General features: G+C 30.7%; 3 protein-coding genes across 3 annotated transcripts; all 3 read right to left on the reverse strand.

The window, feature by feature from the left end:
- Positions 1-2,696: 2,696 nt before the first annotated feature.
- Positions 2,697-3,781, reverse strand: LOC125037986. Its single transcript, XM_047631221.1, has 2 exons — positions 3,770-3,781; positions 2,697-3,617 (listed from the first exon to the last, which is right to left on the reverse strand). The coding sequence occupies exons 1-2, from the start codon at positions 3,779-3,781 to the stop codon at positions 2,697-2,699; spliced, it is 933 nt and encodes a 310-aa protein (XP_047487177.1).
- A 2,230-nt stretch (positions 3,782-6,011) lies between these two features.
- Positions 6,012-7,121, reverse strand: LOC125037987. Its single transcript, XM_047631222.1, has 2 exons — positions 7,110-7,121; positions 6,012-6,953 (listed from the first exon to the last, which is right to left on the reverse strand). Exons 1-2 carry the CDS (start codon positions 7,119-7,121, stop codon positions 6,012-6,014), a joined length of 954 nt encoding a protein of 317 aa, XP_047487178.1.
- Positions 7,122-9,336: 2,215 nt separating this feature from the next.
- Positions 9,337-10,419, reverse strand: LOC125037988. Its single transcript, XM_047631223.1, has 2 exons — positions 10,408-10,419; positions 9,337-10,251 (listed from the first exon to the last, which is right to left on the reverse strand). The coding sequence occupies exons 1-2, from the start codon at positions 10,417-10,419 to the stop codon at positions 9,337-9,339; spliced, it is 927 nt and encodes a 308-aa protein (XP_047487179.1).
- Positions 10,420-20,000: the final 9,581 nt, after the last annotated feature.

Raw genomic sequence — 20,000 nt, forward strand, 5'->3', positions numbered from 1 at the left:
GACAGGTTCAATTTTAACAATAGCGACATAAAGCCTTAGTAACGAGCAGATATTTTGGAAATCTACGGTATTGTCACTGCTAGAATCGCATTTATCTCGGGTTTTGAATATAACTAAATCTGTAATTACAATGGTAACCAATGGTCTGAAATAAGTTAAAATTGTCATAACTGTCTTCACCTTCCCTTGATCTTGATCTTCCCTTGATTTTTTATTTTCTTATTTATTTTTCTTTTTTTTTTTTTTTTACATTCTAAAAATAGGTTTGCAAATTACCAAGCAGTGGGTTATCTATACGAGTAAATATCGATTAATTTTCTCCGATCACCCAATAATTTCATTGTAAAAGTATTTACATCAAGACTGGGAGATGAAGCAATCTTGATTAATGACCGAACATTTAAGGTCATCCTTAATTGTGTCGACAACAGATTCATCATAGGCTTTTGAAAATGTTTATAAGGACTCAATTTGTTACCAAAAAAGAACTCATAGTTATCTTCAAGGCGAAAAGAAGTGAAGTGTATGCAGACACTTCGATGACATGGCGTTTATATTTCTCATTCATTTTCATATGATGTTGTAGGCATGATAAATATTATGCATTACCGAGCATATATGAGGTGATGATTCAGTCGATGATGTATCGCCTGGCATATACTTTAGACTTCAGGGAATGATGTCAATCCCTCCGTATCTAATGGAAACACAGATAAGCTGGAACAAAATTCTAGATATTATCATTCGATCAACCTGATGGACTCTATCTCATCTCATTATGTAGGCTCTTTCTTCCATGCACTTACTTTCGAATAAGAAATAACTGTTTTATAGGCATGGTAAATATGCCGTGTGTCATTTTTCGCGTTCAGTCAGAATGTGATCAGATCTTGAATAATGAATAAGATCTTGACCAATTGAGTCCACCGCATATATATATATATATATATATATATATATATATATATATATATATACATATATACATATATATACATATACATATACATATATATATATACATATATATATATACATATATATATATATATATACATATATATATATATATACATATATATATATATACATATATATATATATATATATATATATATATATATATACATATATATATATATATATATATATATATATATATATATATATATATATATATATATATATATATATATATATATATGAACAATCAGTTGCGCACAATAGAAAGAGAAAGAGATATATATATGTATATATATAAATATATATATATATATATATATATATATATATATATATATATATATATATGTATATATTTATATGTATATATATAAATAGATATATATATATATATATATATATATATGTGTGTGTGTGTGTATATATATATATAATATATATATATATATATATATATATATATATTATATAATGCTGATTCTGATGTTATATTTATTTTGAAACGAAGGTATACAATTTTCGGAGAAGAAGATTCATTGCATATTTACGTAACAGCCTAATGAAAAGTGTCCGTAAGGAACTACGCTTATACCAACGAAGAAAACTGTGTGTGTGTGTGTGTGTGTGTGTGTGTACACGTATATGCAGTATATAAAGTACAGTCGCTTTTCCAGGTCTCGCAAAGATAATCATTATAAAATATAACATGAATTTGCTTTTCTTTATATAATTATAGTTCTTTTTTTATGGAATCAGCCGAATTAGGAGCCACTACCCATGACGATCATTGTGAGACGGGTAACGATAACAGTATCTTCTCTAGTTTACCACAATAATCACACACACACACACACACACACACACACACACACACACACATACACGCCCTGAATCCTGAGTGATCTTCAGAGTGATATGCAGGTTTGGAATGTGTTCTTTAATTACTACCATTATTTGTTATTGTTGTTGTTATTATTATTATTGCTATCAATACTATCATTATAATTAATATTATCATTATCATTATTATATTATTATAATTATCTTTATCACCATCTTCAGCATCATTATCATCATTTTAAACAATATCATTATCATATTATTATTATTATCTTTAATGTCAGCATAGCTGATGCAAAGGGGGAAGATAATAATGTTAATGATGTGTTGATCACAAAGGATATTAGAAGCTACAGTGAAAGTTGGGAGACAGTAAAAATAGCACAGGCAATGGAGGTTCATACTTCGAAGTGCTACGGTATGAATAAATCTTAAACTCATAAATTGATTTCTTTTTTTCCTATTGTTCTCTCTCGAATGACAAGATAACTGTCACACCATTATTCGTCCAGCTAATGTTCTCCGTTATCCGGTATACATTTAGGATGAGCTTATAAACACCTTAGCACCTTCCATATCGTCGATGTAATAATTATAATCACTACAAAATCCTAATAGCGTCGTAATACTAAGTTATATGTCTTTTATCTGCGTTTCAGAATGTTTGCATCATAGTTTTACTGTAAATGAGTTTCTCTTGTCTCACTTGGCATTCCTAAACTGAATTCGCACACTATATATTACACTAATGGTTATATGTTTTAAAAGTCCTTTTCTTGAATTCAGATTCTAAATAATGATAAAAAAATCTGAACATTAAAAGGCGAAATTCTTGCAAAGAGATTTATTATAATATTAAATATCATAAATAATAGGATTTCGATACACATAAATCAAGGAGTGATGTAGAGGCTTGATGGAGCAGCGTTGCCACTGGCGTCTGGGTTTTCAGAAAGGATATTGGCATCTATTGATGAAGGAGATTGTACATTCAAGGGCAGGCTTACACCAGATCCGGCAGCCAGTGAACTGGAAACAGTATCACCAAGACCTACAGTGCTACTTACGACCGTATTATCCTCAGCTGAACTACTCTCGATTACGCCAATGACTTCTCCGCCCGTTTCAGAAGCGGAGCCAAGAGCAGAAAGGAGGTCCACACCACCTGGAAGACTAGGATTTTCGCCTTCCTTATAATCCACAAAGTAAATCTCGGGTTCGGAGGGTGGAGGAGCCGGCACTTCGATGACGCGCTGTGTTTGTTCGTTTTGTTTGTTGAGAACATACACAATGTTGTTTTGTCTTGGTGGAGGAACAATAATTGGCTCAGGACCCTCGCCTGCTTCGGGTAGACGTACGAAGAGAATGTTGTGTTCTACTTTCAGTGGCGGAAGTTCAGGCAAAGTAGAATTATTTTCTGATTCTTGTTGAGGTACGTTGAAAACGAATACGTTGCGCGTGACTACGGGAACAACACAAGACCCGTCTACATGCAGAATTTCTCCCTCCTTGCACGCAATAGTACCGTTGGAACCACTGGTGGATGCTTCATTACTGATAATAGTTTCTTTCAAAGTATGAACTTCTGTGTGTCCTTCTGCATCGATGGCTGGTGTCTGTCGAGCGTCAGCAAAAACTCCAGCACCAACGGACTGTTCTCCGACAGGGGAGAAGTTAGAAGAGATTGCAGGTGAAGAAGAAAGTTCCAGAGTGGAGGTTGCAGAACCAAGTTGCAAGCCAGGGCGGGACGGGGCAGTCAGACTATATCCCTGGGGAGCAGCAAACGCTGCAGTAGCAAACAGCGAGATAATAACCTGCAAGATTAATAATCATGAATAAAGAATTAGGCAAAAATATCCAAACTGAGTTTCTACAAAGTTTATCTTTTTGTGTGATATAAGTAAAACAAAAATAAATAAATAAAATAAACACTCAAGAAGCTCTTTGAAAAAATGGAAGGACTCACCAGAACCTTCATGTTGGTGAGTTGTAACTAGCTGAGGGTTTGCAAGCTTATATATGTAACAGAATCCGCAACGTCCTTGAATCATGCCCCTTCGCTTCAGTTTTTGAACAACAAATAATTTCAGCCATGAAGGTCGTCACGGTCATGCAGCTTCCATTCTAGTTTTGTTTTTCATGGTGACAGTGAAGATGGACAACCTAAATGGGTAGATGTAGATGATAATTATTGGAACAAAAAAATGGCTCTCTTTTCCCAATATATATATATATATATATATATATTGGGAAAATATATATTTGAATGAATATACATAGACATATGTATTTATATATACACACATTTATATGTACACACACATATATTTACATGTATATGCATATCTATGTGTGTCTATATATAATATATATATATATATATATATATATATATATATATATATATATATATATACACACACATACGTGCACATACCTGCACAAACACAGACACATATAAAACACACACACACACATATTGTTTTATTCGTGTGTTTATATATGTATATATATTTATATATATTTATATATATACATAGATGTAGATGAAAATTAGTAAAACAAGATATATATATATTTGTATTTATACATTTACATGTATGTATATATATATATATATATATATATATATATATATATGCATATATACATTAACATGTATATACACAGATATATATATATATATATATATATATATATATATATATATATATATATATATACATGTATATATATATATATATATATATATTTATATATATGTATATATATATGCATATCTATGTATGTCTCTATATATAATATATACATTTATATACATATACATATATACATACATGCACATACCTACAGAAACACGCAAACATATACACACACACAAACAGGTATATATATATATATATATATATATATATATATATATATATATACATACATATAATATATATATATGTATGTATATATATATCTATGTATGTATATATATACATATATATCTTATATATAATATATATATATATATATATATATATATATATTTATATATACATACACATATACGTACATAATAAGTATATATATGTAAACATACACTTCTATATGCAGTCATACATATTACATATAGATATATATGTATGTATGCGTGTGCGAATATGTGCGTATTTGTTTGTGTGTATATTTATGTTTGTGTCTGTATTTATAACTGTGTGTGTTTGTACCATAAAAAATAGGACCCTGTTCGGAGCTCCATAAATACAGCATTATAACCCTTTAAATAATTGAAGGAAGTCCTTGTATTAATCATTAGCATTGAAAGAAGGGATTTTCGGGACCCATTGTCATGAGTTATTTGAAATGAAATTTGTACAGGTGCAATGCAGATATACTTAATGGTAATACAGTTTTAAAAGTGAGAAGGGTGATAGCTAATGAGAAAACGATAATTATCTGCCGATCTATCACACCAGTTATGAGAGTTGTATCTATATGTCTACGTTAACAATGTAAATAGATAAAGTAAGTTCTGGTTATTTCTTCTCCCGAATTCATTTCTAATAATATGTTTGCATTTATGTATATGTATATATATATATATATATATATATATATATATATCGGTGTGTGTGTGTATGTATGTATGTATGTATATATATATATATATATCTGTCTATATCTATCTATCTATATGTATATGTGTGTATATATGTTTTTATGAAATTGTATAGAAATATATTTATATAAAGAGATTTCTATGACCGAAGAAAATATGAACGGCATATGAACAAATTCTTACCTATAAACACACTTTTGTCTTGAATTTGCTTTTAACGTCAGTCTATAACTGCAGCCTTTATATATTTCTTATCATGGATAGGTTCTTCGCTTTTAGAATTATGATCCTGATATTAATCATTAAAAAGCCCAGTAAAATTGTAATCCCTACAGGTTATACAAAAGCTTGATGAGCGTTATGGAATGTTAGCATCATAGATTTATTTCTTTATTGTAGATTTTGTTTGCTTCTCTCACTTTGCATTCCTGCACTGTTGTCTTCGCCCACTAAGTATTACGCCGTTATTAATGGTTTTATATATTTTGAACATTCCTTTTGTTTTATTAAAGCTTCGGAATTATTAACCGTAAGTCAGTAATATAAGGTGAAATTCTTGTAAAAAGATTTATTAGTAGATATTATAAATAATAGGTATTCAGAGAATTTCGAAGCACAATTTAAGGAGTGATGTAGAGGTTTGATGGAGCGCGTTGCCACTGGTGCCTGGGTTTTCAGAAAGAATATTGACATCTGTTGATGGAGGAGCTTGTACATCCAGGGATACTTTTACACCAGATCCGGCAGCCAGTGAACCGGAACCAGTATCACCAAGACCTACAGTGCTACTTACTACCGGAGTATCTTCATCTGAACTACTCTCGATTACGCCAATGACTTCTCCGCCTGTTTCAGAAGCGGAGCCAAGAGCAGAAAGGAGGTCCACACCACCTGGAAGACTAGGATTTTCGCCTTCCTTATAATCCACAAAGTAAATCTCGGGTTCGGAGGGTGGAGGAGCCGGCACTTCGATGACGCGCTGTGTTTGTTCGTTTTGTTTGTTGAGAACATACACAATGTTGTTTTGTCTTGGTGGAGGAACAATAATTGGCTCAGGACCCTCGCCTGCTTCGGGTAGACGTACGAAGAGAATGTTGTGTTCTACTTTCAGTGGCGGAAGTTCAGGCAAAGTAGAATTATTTTCTGGTTCTTGTTGAGGTACGTTGAACACGAATACTTTGCGCGTGATTACGGGAACAACACAAGACCCGTCTACATGCAGAATTTCTCCCTCCTTGCACGCAGTAGTACCGTTGGAACCACTGGTGGATGCTTCATTAATGATAATAGTTTCTTTCACAGTATGAACTCCTTCAGTGTGTCCTTCTGCACCAAGGGCCAGTGTCTGTGGAGCTTCAGCAGAAACTCCAGCACCAACGGACTGTTCTCCGACAGGTGACAAGTTAGCAGAGATTGCAGGTGAAGAAAGTTCCAGAGTGGAGGTTGCAGAACCAAGTTGCAAGCCAGGGCGGGACGGGGCAGTCAGACTATATCCCTGGGGAGCAGCAAACGCTGCAGTAGCAAACAGCGAGATAATAACCTGCAAGATTAATAATCATGAATAAAGAGTGAGACCAAAATATCCATACTGAGTTTCTACAAAGTTTATCTTTTAGTGTAATATAAGTAAACACTAAATAAATAAATAAATAAAATAAACAATCAAGAAGCTCTTTGAAAAAATGAAAGTACTCACCAGAACCTTCATGTTGGTGAGTTGTAACTAGCTGAGAGTTTGCAAGCTTATATATGTAACAGAATCCGCAACGTCCTTGAATCATGCCCCTTCGTTTCAGTATTTGAACAGCAAATAATTTCAGCCATGAAGGTCGTCAGGGTCATGCAGCCTCCATTCTAGTTTTGTTTTTAATAGAGATAGTGAAGATGGACAAACTAAATGGGTAGATGTAGATGATAATTATTGGAACAAAAAAAAATGGTTCTCTTTTCCCAATATGTATATATAGTGAAAATATATATTTGCATGAATATACATAAACATATGTATGTATATATACATTTATATGTACACACACATATATTTACATGTCTATATATATGCATATATATATATGTATGTCTATATATAATATATATATATATATATATATATATATATATATATATATATATACATACATGCACATACCTACACAAACACATACACATATAAATACACACACACACATATAGTTTATTTATTTGTGTGTTTCTATATGCTTATATATTTATATATATGTATATATATACATAGATGTAGATGAAAATTAGTGGAACAAGATAAATATATATGCATATGTACATTTACATGTGTATGTATACATACATATATATATATACATATATACATTTACATGTATACACGAACATATATAAATATATATATATATATATATATATATATATATATTTATTCATTTATTTACATGTATATATATGTATATATATGCATTTCTATGTATGTCTGTATATATAATATATCCATATATATACATATACATATATGTACATACCTACACAAGCACGCAAACATACACACACACACATATAAATATATATATATATATATATATATATATATATATATATATATATATATATATATATATATATATATTTGACTGTATATGTGGAAATCCTGTAACGACTTTTAAGTGTGTATGTATGAATATATATACATATATATCATATATATAGCATATATATGTATATATACAAACATATATTTACATAAATAAGTATATGTATGTACACATACACTTCTATATGCAGACATACATATTATATATAGATATATATGTATATATGTATGTATGCGTGTGCGTATATGTGCGTATTTGTTTGTGTGTGTGTATTTATGTTTGTGTCTGTATATATAAGAGTGTGTGTCTGTACCATAAAAAAATTGGACCCTGTTCGGAGCTCCATAAATACAGCATTATAACCCTTTATATAATTGAAGAAAGTCCTTGTATTAATCATTAGCATTGAAAGAAGGGATTTTCGGGACCCATTGTCATGAGTTATTTAAAATGAAATTTCTTCAGGTGCAATACAGATATACTTAATGGTAATACAGTTTTAAAAGTGAGAAGGGTGATAGCTAATGAGAAAACGATAATTATCTGCCGGTCTATCACACCAGTTATGAGAGTTGTATCGTATATATATGTCTACGTTAACAATGTAAATAGATAAAGTAAGGTCTGGTTATTTCTTCTCCCGAATTCATTTCTAATAATATGTTTGCATTTATGTATATGTATATATATATATATATATATATATCGGTGTGTGTGTGTGTATGTATGTATGTATGTATGTGTATATATATATATATATCTGTCTATATCTAGCTATCTAGCTATCTATCTATATATATATATGTGTGTATATATATTTTTATGAAATTGTATAGAAATATATTTATATATAGAGATTTCTATGACCGAAGAAAATATGAACGGCATATGAACAAATTCTTACCTATAAACACACTTTTGTCTTGAATTTGCTTTTAACGTCAGTCTATAACTGCAGCCTTTATATATTTCTTATCATGGATAGGTTCGTCGCTTTTAGAATTATGATCCTGATAATAATCATTAAAAAGCTCAGCAAAATTGTAATCCCTACAGGTTATACAAAATCTTGATGAGCGTTATGGAATGTTAGCATCATAGTTTTATTTCTTTATTGTAGATTTTGTTTGCTTCTCTCACTTTGCATTCCTGCACTGTTGTCTTCGCCCACTAAGTATTACGCCGTTATTAATGGTTACATATATTTTGAACTTTCCTTTTGTTTTATTAAAGCTTCGGAATTATTAACCGTAAGTCAGTAATATAAGGTGAAATTCTTGTAAAAAGATTTATTAGTAGATATTATAAATAATAGGTATTCAAAGAAATTCGAAGCACAATTTAAGGAGTGATGTAGAAATTTGATGGAGCAGCGGAGCCTGGGTCTCCAGAAAGGATATTGGCATCTGTTGATGGAGGAGCTTGTATATCCAGGGATACTTTTACACCAGATCCGGCAGCCAGTGAACCGGAACCAGTATCACCAAGACCTACAGTGCTACTTACTACCGGAGTATCTTCATCTGAACTACTCTCGATTACGCCAATGACTTCTCCGCCTGTTTCAGAAGCGGAGCCAAGAGCAGAAAGGAGGTCCACACCACCTGGAAGACTAGGATTTTCGCCTTCCTTATAATCCACAAAGTAAATCTCGGGTTCGGAGGGTGGAGGAGCCGGCACTTCGATGACGCGCTGTGTTTGTTCGTTTTGTTTGTTGAGAACATACACAATGTTATTTTGCTTTGGTGGAGGAACAATGATTGGCTCAGGACCCTCGCCTGCTTCGGGTAGACGTACGAAGAGAATGTTGTGTTCTACTTTCAGTGGCGGAAGTTCAGGCAAAGTAGAATTATTTTCTGGTTCTTGTTGAGGTACGTTGAAAATGAATACTTTGCGCGTGATTACGGGAACAACACAAGACCCGTCTACATGCAGAATTTCTCCCTCCTTGCACGCAGTAGTACCGTTGGAACCACTGGTGGATGCTTCATTAATGATAATAGTTTCTTTCACAGTATGAACTCCTTCAGTGTGTCCTTCTGCACCAAGGGCCAGTGTCTGTGGAGCTTCAGCAGAAACTCCAGCACCAACGGACTGTTCTCCGACAGGTGACAAGTTATCAGAGATTGCAGGTGAAGAAGAAAGTTCCAGAGTGGAGGTTGCAGAACCAAGTTGCAAGCCAGGGCGGGACGGGGCAGTCAGACTATATCCCTGGGGAGCAGCAAACGCTGCAGTAGCAAACAGCGAGATAATAACCTGCAAGATTAATAATCATGAATAAAGAGTGAGACCAAAATATCCATACTGAGTTTCTACAAAGTTTATCTTCTAGTGTAATATAAGTAAACAGTAAATAAATAAATGAATAAAATAAACACTCAAGAAGCTCTTTGAAAACATAGAAGTACTCACCAGAACCTTCATGTTGGTGAGTTGTAACTAGCTGAGAGTTTGCAAGCTTATATATGTAACAGAATCCGCAACGTCCTTGAATCATGCCCCTTCGTTTCAGTTTTTGAACAACAAATAATTTCAGCCATGAAGGTCGTCACGGTCATGCAGCCTCCATTCTAGTTTTGTTTTTAATGGAGATAGTGAAGATGGACAAACTAAAAGGGTAGATGTAGATGATAATTATTGGAACAAAAAAAATGGTTCTCTTTTCCCAATATGTATATAGTGAAAATATATATTTGCATGAATATACATAAACATATGTATGTATATATACATTTATATGTACACACACATATATTTACATGTCTATATATATGCATATATATATATATATGTATGTCTATATATAATATGTATATATATATATATATATATATATATATATACATACATGCACATACCTACACAAACACATACACATATAAATACACACACACATATAGTTTATTTATTTGTGTTTATATATGCATATATATTTATATATATATATATATATATATATATATGTATATATATATATATACGTAGATGTAGATGAAAATTAGTGGAACAAGATATATATATATATATATATATATATATATATATATATATATATATATATATATATGCATATGTACATTTACATGTGTATGTATACATACATATATATACATATATACATTTACATGTATACACGAACATATATATATATATATATATATATATATATATATATATATTCATTTATTTACATGTATATATATGTATATATATGCATTTCTATGTATGTCTATATATATAATATATCCATATATATACATATACATATATGTACATACCTACACAAGCACGCAAACATACACACACACACACACACATATATATATATATATATATATATATATATATATATATATATATATATATATATATATTTGACTGTATATGTGGAAATCCTGTAACGACTTTTAAGTGTGTATGTATGAATATATACATATATATCATATATATAGCATATATATGTATATATACAAACATATATTTACATAAATAAGTATATGTATGTACACATACACTTCTATATGCAGACATACATATTATATATAGATATATATGTATATATGTATGTATGCGTGTGCGTATATGTTCGTATTTGTTTGTGTGTATATATATGTTTGTGTCTGTATATATAAGAGTGTGTGTCTGTACCATAAAAAAATAGGACCCTGTTCGGAGCTCCATAAATACAGCATTATAACCCTTTATATAATTGAAGAAAGTCCTTGTATTAATCATTAGCATTGAAAGAAGGGATTTTCGGGACCCATTGTCATGAGTTATTTAAAATGAAATTCCTTCAGGTGCAATACAGACATACTTAATGGTAATACAGTTTTAAAAGTGAGAAGGGTGATAGCTAATGAGAAAACGATAATTATCTGCCGGTCTATCACACCAGTATTGAGAGTTGTATCGTATATATATGTCTACGTTAACAATGTAAATAGATAAAGTAAGGTCTGGTTATTTCTTCTCCTGAATTCATTTCTAATAATATGTTTGCATTTATGTATATATATATATATATATATATATATATATATATATCGGTGTGTGTGTGTATGTATGTATGTATGTATGTGTATATATATATATATATATCTGTCTATATCTATCTATCTATCTATATATATATATATATGTGTGTGTATATATATTTTTATGAAATTGTATAGAAATATATTTATATATAGAGATTTCTATGACCGAAGAAAATATGAACGGCATATGAACAAATTCTTACCTATAAACACACTTTTGTCTTGAATTTGCTTTTAACGTCAGTCTATAACTGCAGCCTTTATATATTTCTTATCATGGATAGGTTCGTCGCTTTTAGAATTATGATCCTGATAATAATCATTAAAAAGCTCAGCAAAATTGTAATCCCTACAGGTTATACAAAATCTTGATGAGCGTTATGGAATGTTAGCATCATAGTTTTATTTCTTTATTGTAGATTTTGTTTGCTTCTCTCACTTTGCATTCCTGCACTGTTGTCTTCGCCCACTAAGTATTACGCCGTTATTAATGGTTACATATATTTTGAACTTTCCTTTTGTTTTATTAAAGCTTCGGAATTATTAACCGTAAGTCAGTAATATAAGGTGAAATTCTTGTAAAAAAATTTATTAGTAGATATTTTAATAAAAAATAAAGGTTTATTCAAAAAATTTTCCAAAAAATTTTAAAAGGTATGTAACCCTTTTAAATGGAAAACTTATTTTTAGGGTTTATTTTTTTCCCAAAAAAAATTTTTAAAAAATTTTAATAAAATACCTTTACTTTGGGGGAATCCCTTTTTTACCCCAACCCCGGGCCCCCCACCACAATAAACCCAACCCATACCCCCCAAAACCCCAAATCTAATTCATCCCATTTTTTTTCTACTAAACTACCCCCCTCAATTACCCCAATAATTTTTGTTTAAACCCAAACCCCAAAACAAAAAAAGGGATTTTTTTCCCCCAACCCACCTAAAAAGAAAACTAAAAAGGGAATTTTTGGTTTTTAAAACCCCAATATTTTAAATTTTGGGTTGGTACAACCCAAAAACTTCAAAAACCCCCCGGCTTTTTTTTTTTTTGTTTTTTTTTTTTTTAAACATAAACAATAAATTTTTTGTTTAAGGAACAAAATTTCTTCCCCCAAATTCCCTTTCGGGTAACCCCGAAAAAAAAATTTTAAAAGGTTTTTTATTTTTTTAATAAAATTATAAATAAAAATTTTATTTTTTTATTTTTTTTTTATATTTAAACCCAATTTTTTTTGGGGCCCTAAAAAGGGGAAAAACACCCCCAAATTTTCCCTCAAAAACAAAAAATTTTTCTCCCCCCCTCCAATCAAAAATTTCTTAAACCCAAAATAACCCCCTTTTTCATTATATAAATTTTTTTTTTTAAATAAATAAATATTTCTTTTTTTCCCCAATAAAATTTTAGGGGAAATTTTACCCCCCCCGCCGAAAAACCCAAAACCCCCAAAACAAAAAAATATGTTTTCCCAAACATAAACCCAATTAAATAAGTTTTGAAAGCCACAACCCTTCCATAGGGGCCATAAATTATATTTTGGGGGAAAAAAAACCCCCAAAATTTTTAAGTAAACACGAAAATTTAAAAATAAAAAAAAAAATTTAAATAAAATTTTAAATAAAATTATATAAAAATATAAATTTTTAAATAATTTTTTTTTAAATTTTTTAAAATTTTATTATTATTTTTTAAAAAAAAATAAACATAATTTTAAATTTTGTTAAGAAATAAATAATAAAAAAATTTCATTTAATTATTGTACAAAACCTAACCAACCCAAAGGAAACAAAAACCCCAACCCCCTTTTTAAAAAATCATCCCCCCCCCTACTTTTTTCCCAACAAAATAATACAAACCAATAATCCATCCCCCCCACCCCATCACCCCCATCTATTTTTTTTTTTTTAATAAATTAAATAATAAATTTATATTTTTATTATAATTTATTAAAAAATAAATTTTTTTTTTTTTTTTTTAAAATAATTTTACTATACAATACCCCATTTAAATTTAATAAAAACTATATTTATATATTAAAGGGTATTTTATATAATAATAATAATAACATATATAATTATAAAATTTATATAATAAAATATACCCTGTAAAAATTACGTAAATTTTAACATACAAAAACCATACATAAAAACGAAATTTAAAACCCTAAACAAACACAAAACACACACGCCCCCGCGCCCCCCGGTTTAACCCAACTTTTAAAACCCACCACACACATTACAACAATTATTATAATTTTAAAACTTATTATTTTAAAATGTAATATTTTACACGCATGTAAAAATTTGGGTTTATATATTTAAAAATAAAATTAATATTTTTAAAATTTTAAAATAATATTTTAATATATATTAATATATAAAACAAAATATAAATATATACCCCCATATTTTTTATATACAAAAAAATATATATTAAAACCCTTTAATAAAATTTTTATAATATATATAAAAATTTTAAAAAAATACATTTTCCCATATATACTTTAAAATTTTCCCCCAAAAAATATTTTTTTATATATATTTTATATAAGCTTTTAAACATAGGGCCCTACGTATAAAATAAAAAATATTAAATATATATAAAATTATATATAAAATATATAAAAAAATATATTTTTTATTTTTTTAAAAAATAAAAATTTTTTTTTTTTTATATACAAATTTTAATAAAAAAATAGATATATATAAATTTGCATATCCCTTGAAACCCTTTTCCAAAATGCTTTACAAAACATGCAAAACAATAAAAATTAGCATGTAAAAACACAACACAAATACAAACAAAACATAATAAAATTTAATAATAAAAACATAAAAAAAATTTACAATATATAATATATTTTAGAAAATAATTTAATATATATATAATATATTTATAATTACATATGTGAAAATGTTTTGTGTCCCCGTAGGGTTGGTGGGTACGGGGTGTGTTTTTTTTTTGGTGGGGGTGCGGTGTGTAAATGTGGGGTTTTTGGTTTGGGGGGTTTTTGTTTTTAAGGGGGTTTTGTTTGGGGTGGGGTTGGGGGGGGGCCGGGGTGTGTATGGGGGTTTTACCCCATGTTTTTGGGAAACTAAAATCGTAACCAAAAATAGGACCCTGTTCAGCGTTCCTTAATTAAAGCATTATAACCCTTTATATAATTGAAAGAGGTTCCTCGGTTGGTAAAAATATAAATCTTCCGGACAAACTGTCATGTGTTATGCAAAAGGAAATTAGTACAGGTGCAATACAAACATACTGAATAGTAACACAGGTTTTAAAATTGAGAAGAGTGATAGCTAATGAGAAATAGATAATTTTCTGCTGGTCTATCAGACCGGTTATAAGGGCAGGGGGCTAGGGGGTAAATGTGTGTCTACATTAACAAAGTAAATAAATGCAGCAAATTTTGGTAATTTCGTCTTCCGAATTAATTTCAAATGATATAGTTTCTGTGTATGTGTATGCATATATATGTATATGTGTGTGTCTTTTTAAGAAAATGTGTATATGGTTGAAAAAAAAAAATATGAACAGCACATGAAAACGCATACTAATAACCATATTTATACTTATGAATTGTATTTGATATTTTTCTTGAATTTCCCGTTAACGTCAGTATGCTAGTATTTATATATCTTTTACCGTTTTGTCGCTTTTAGATCATAATAATAGCCATCTCAGAACTAAGTAGAATTGTAATCCCAAGAGGTTATATCAATGTATAATGAACGTTGAGGAATTCTGGCATTACAGTTTTAATTCTTTGCTGTATATTTGGTTTGCTTCTCTCACTTGGCAGTCCTGCAGATTTGCCTTCGCACACTATGTATTACACAGTTACTACTTGTTATACATTTGGATTTTTTTTTCTCTTATGAAAGCTTCGTAATCATAAACTGTAAGTCAGTAAAATTTAAAAGATTTTTTTTGCAGTAGGGTTTATTAATAAATATTATAAATAAAAGGTCTGCAGAGAATTTCGTTGCACATCAATTAAGGTGTGGTGTAAAGACTTGATGGAGCATCGTTACCACTGGCGTCTGGGTTTTCAGAAAGTATGTTTGCATCTACTGTTGGAGATTGTACGGACAGGTTTACACCAGATCCAGCTGCTGGTGAACCGAAACCGGTATCACCAAAACCTGCGGTGCTACTTAAGACCTTATTATTCTCAGCTGAACTACTCTCGATTACGCCAATGACTTCTCCGCCCTGTTTCAGAAGCGGAGCCAAGAGCAGAAAGGAGGTCCACACCACCTGGAAGACTAGGATTTTCGCCTTCCTTATAATCCACAAAGTAAATCTCAGGTTCGGAGGGTGGAGGAGCCGGCACTTCGATGACGCGCTGTGTTTGTTCGTTTTGTTTGTTGAGAACATACACAATGTTGTTTTGCTTTGGTGGAGGAACAATGATTGGCTCAAGACCCTCGCCTGCTTCGGGTAGACGTACGAAGAGAATGTTGTGTTCTACTTTCAGAGGCGGAAGTTCAGGCAAAGTAGAATTATTTTCTGGTTCTTGTTGAGGTACGTTGAAAACGAATACTTTGCGCGTGATTACGGGAACGACGCAAGATCCGTCTACATGCAGAATTTCTCCCTCCTTGCACGCAGTAGTACCGTTGGTAGATGTTTCATTATTGATAATAGTTTCTTTTAGACTATGAACTCCTTCAGTGCCTCCTTCTGCATCGATGGCTGGTGTCTGTAGAGCTTCAGCAGAAACTCCAGCACCAACGGACTGTTCTCCGACAGGTGAGAAGTTAGCAGAGCCAAGTTGCAAGCCAGGGCGGGATGGGGCTGTTAGACTATATCCCTGGGGAGCAGCAAACGCTGCAGTAGCAATCAGCGAGATAACAACCTGCAAGATTAATAATCATAAATAAACAGGGAGACCAAAATATCAGCAATGAATTTTCCTAATAGTGAACCCATTTTAGGCAAATATAGACGAAACATATGCCAGCTCTTACCAGAACCTTCATGTTGGTGAGTTATAACGGATTAGGAGTGTGCAAGCTTATATATGTAACAGAATCTGCACATCCTTGAATCACGCCCCTTCGTTTCAGTCTTTCGAACAAGTAATTTTAGGCATCATGAAGGTCGTCACGGTCATGCTGCCTGTTCTACTTTTGTTCTTAATGGGGACAGTGAAGATATAAAGATAAAAGGGTAGGTATAGAGAACAGAGAGTAAAAAAAAAAAAAAAAAAAAAAAAAAAAACTTTATAAATATATATGTGTGTGTGAGTGTGTGTGTGTATGTGAATATGTATATGCACACACACACACATTTATATCTACTCTCTCTCTTATACATGTGTGTGTGGGTGTGTGCGTGTGTGTGTATACATATATATATATAATATATATATATATATATATATATATATACAGACAAACATACACGCACAATATATATACATATAATTAAATGGACTTATGTATGTATGTATGTATATATATACACACCTACATACAGATGTATGTATAAATCCATGCAATTATATATATATATATATATATATATATATATATATATGTATATATATATATAAATATATATTTACACATGAATATACATTTGAATGCATATGCATATATACAGTTATACAAATAAATACGTATACACTCACACACACACACACACACATATATATATATATATATATATATATATATATATATATATATATACATATATTTGTATATATTTGTATGCATATGTATATATATCTTATATATATATATATATATATATATATATATATATGTATATATATATATATACATATATATATATATATATATATATATATATATATGTGTGTATATATATATATATATATATATATATATATATATATATATATATATATGTATATATATATATATATATATATATATATATGTGTGTGTGTATGTGTTATATATATATATATATATATATATATATATATATATATACACACACACACATATATATATATATATATATATATATATATATATATATATGTATATATATATATATATATATGTGTGTGTGTGTATATATATATATATATATATATATATATATATATATGTATATATATATATATATATATATATATATATGTGTGTGTGTATATATATATATATATATATATATATATATATATATATATATAACACATACACGAAAGTAGAAAAGATAAGACCGTGATCATCATCTTTCTTAGTCTTTCGATCCTCACTGCGGTATCATATCCCCTTTTTTTTAGTCGAGAGATGTTCCTCGAATCCATTACTAGATGTTAAAGGTAGGAATCTCCCGGACCCACTGTTACGTACTGTGTTAAAGGAAATTGATACAAATGTACTATAAATACACTTTATATGAATACCGTTTTACAAATAACAAATATGATTCTCTGCCAGTTACGACGTTAAAAGTTGTATTTCCTTTTTTTATAAGCATACTTGTTAACATGGACAATGGGTTCACTGAAGCAAATACTAAATAAAACTGGAAAAGTGACTACTTAACCGCAACGAATTTCACAATGATCGCTATGATTATTGTGTTCTTAATGAAAGTCTGTGCAGTCCACAGAAATAGCTTCTTTTTTATAGTATTTTACTTAATAAACGGCATGCTTATGTAGTGAAAACATGTAAATAAGTGAATTTTTGGTATATTCTTTTCATAAAACATGTCTTCGATACCAATATATATGTTAAAGTATGTATGCATGAGTTTGTGCGCACACTTGTGTGCGTGTGAATACAGAAGCGTATGTAACTACCTTTGGTGTGTTCATATGTTACATTGGAATATTGGTATCATCTTTACTGTTGCTTGTCATAATCTGTCCCTCTCCTTATTCCTCTTCAGAATCCAGATTGCATTGAAAAAAAAAAAAAAAAATAGAGCAAAGGTTACATAACCGTGACGACCTCAATAATGACTGTTATTATTTGTTGTTCAAAATACCGAGAAAAGTTCACAACTCGCTTGACATATATAAGCATACAAAGCCTTTGTTATTTTTTATCGCCACCATGAAGGTTTTGGTGAGTCCTATCACATTCTCAGATTGTTTTATGAGCGTTTGCTGTTGCAACATCTAGTGCCCTCAGGGTAATAGTTTGACTGCTACGTCCCATCCAGGCCTGCAACCCATTTCGACACTATCCTCCCTGTGTCTTTCTTCTGTTGCAGGAGATCATCCCCATCACTAACGGAGGCCAGTCAGTTATTGTTGGAATACCGAGTAATGCTGGGGTTTTCACCAGTACTATGTAAACAACTGTTCTTGCGGCCATAGTCGACACGGTAGGAGTTAATTCTTTCAAAGCAATCCTTAATGAGCCATCCACAAGTGATTCTAGTACGGCTGGTGTTGAGTGTAAAGGTGGAGAAATTCGGCATGTAGATGGATCTTGCGTAGCTCCCGTAATCACGCGAAAAAAAATATTCGTTTTCGATGTACCTCAAGAGGAGCCAGAGAGTACCTTTTTTTTTTTTTGTCAGAATTTCCGCCACCGAAAGAATATGATATTCTTTTCGTACGATTACCCGAATGCAGGCGAGGGTCCTGAGCCAATCACTGTTTCTCCTCCAAGACAAAATATCATTGTGTATGTTCTCAACAAACAAAACAAACAAACAAAGCGCGTCATCGAAGTACCGGCTCCTCCACCTCCGAACCTGAGATTTACTTTGTGGATTACGAGGAAGGCGAAAATCATAATCTTCCCTCCTTACTGCTCTCCTGAAACGGGCGAAGAAGTCACTGATGTAATTGAGAGCAACACAAATGATGATAACAGCATCGTTGCTGGCACTGATGAAGGCCTTAGTGGTGCTAGTTCTGGTGCATCTGATGAAGGTTCTCGTGTAGGTTAACCCCTTGATGGACAGTCTCATTCAACGTTTTTTGATTTTTGAAAACACAGGTGCTACTGGTATCATTGCACT

The sequence above is a fragment of the Penaeus chinensis genome, chromosome 24 (assembly GCF_019202785.1).
Source record: "Penaeus chinensis breed Huanghai No. 1 chromosome 24, ASM1920278v2, whole genome shotgun sequence".
Lineage (NCBI taxonomy): Eukaryota > Metazoa > Arthropoda > Malacostraca > Decapoda > Penaeidae > Penaeus > Penaeus chinensis.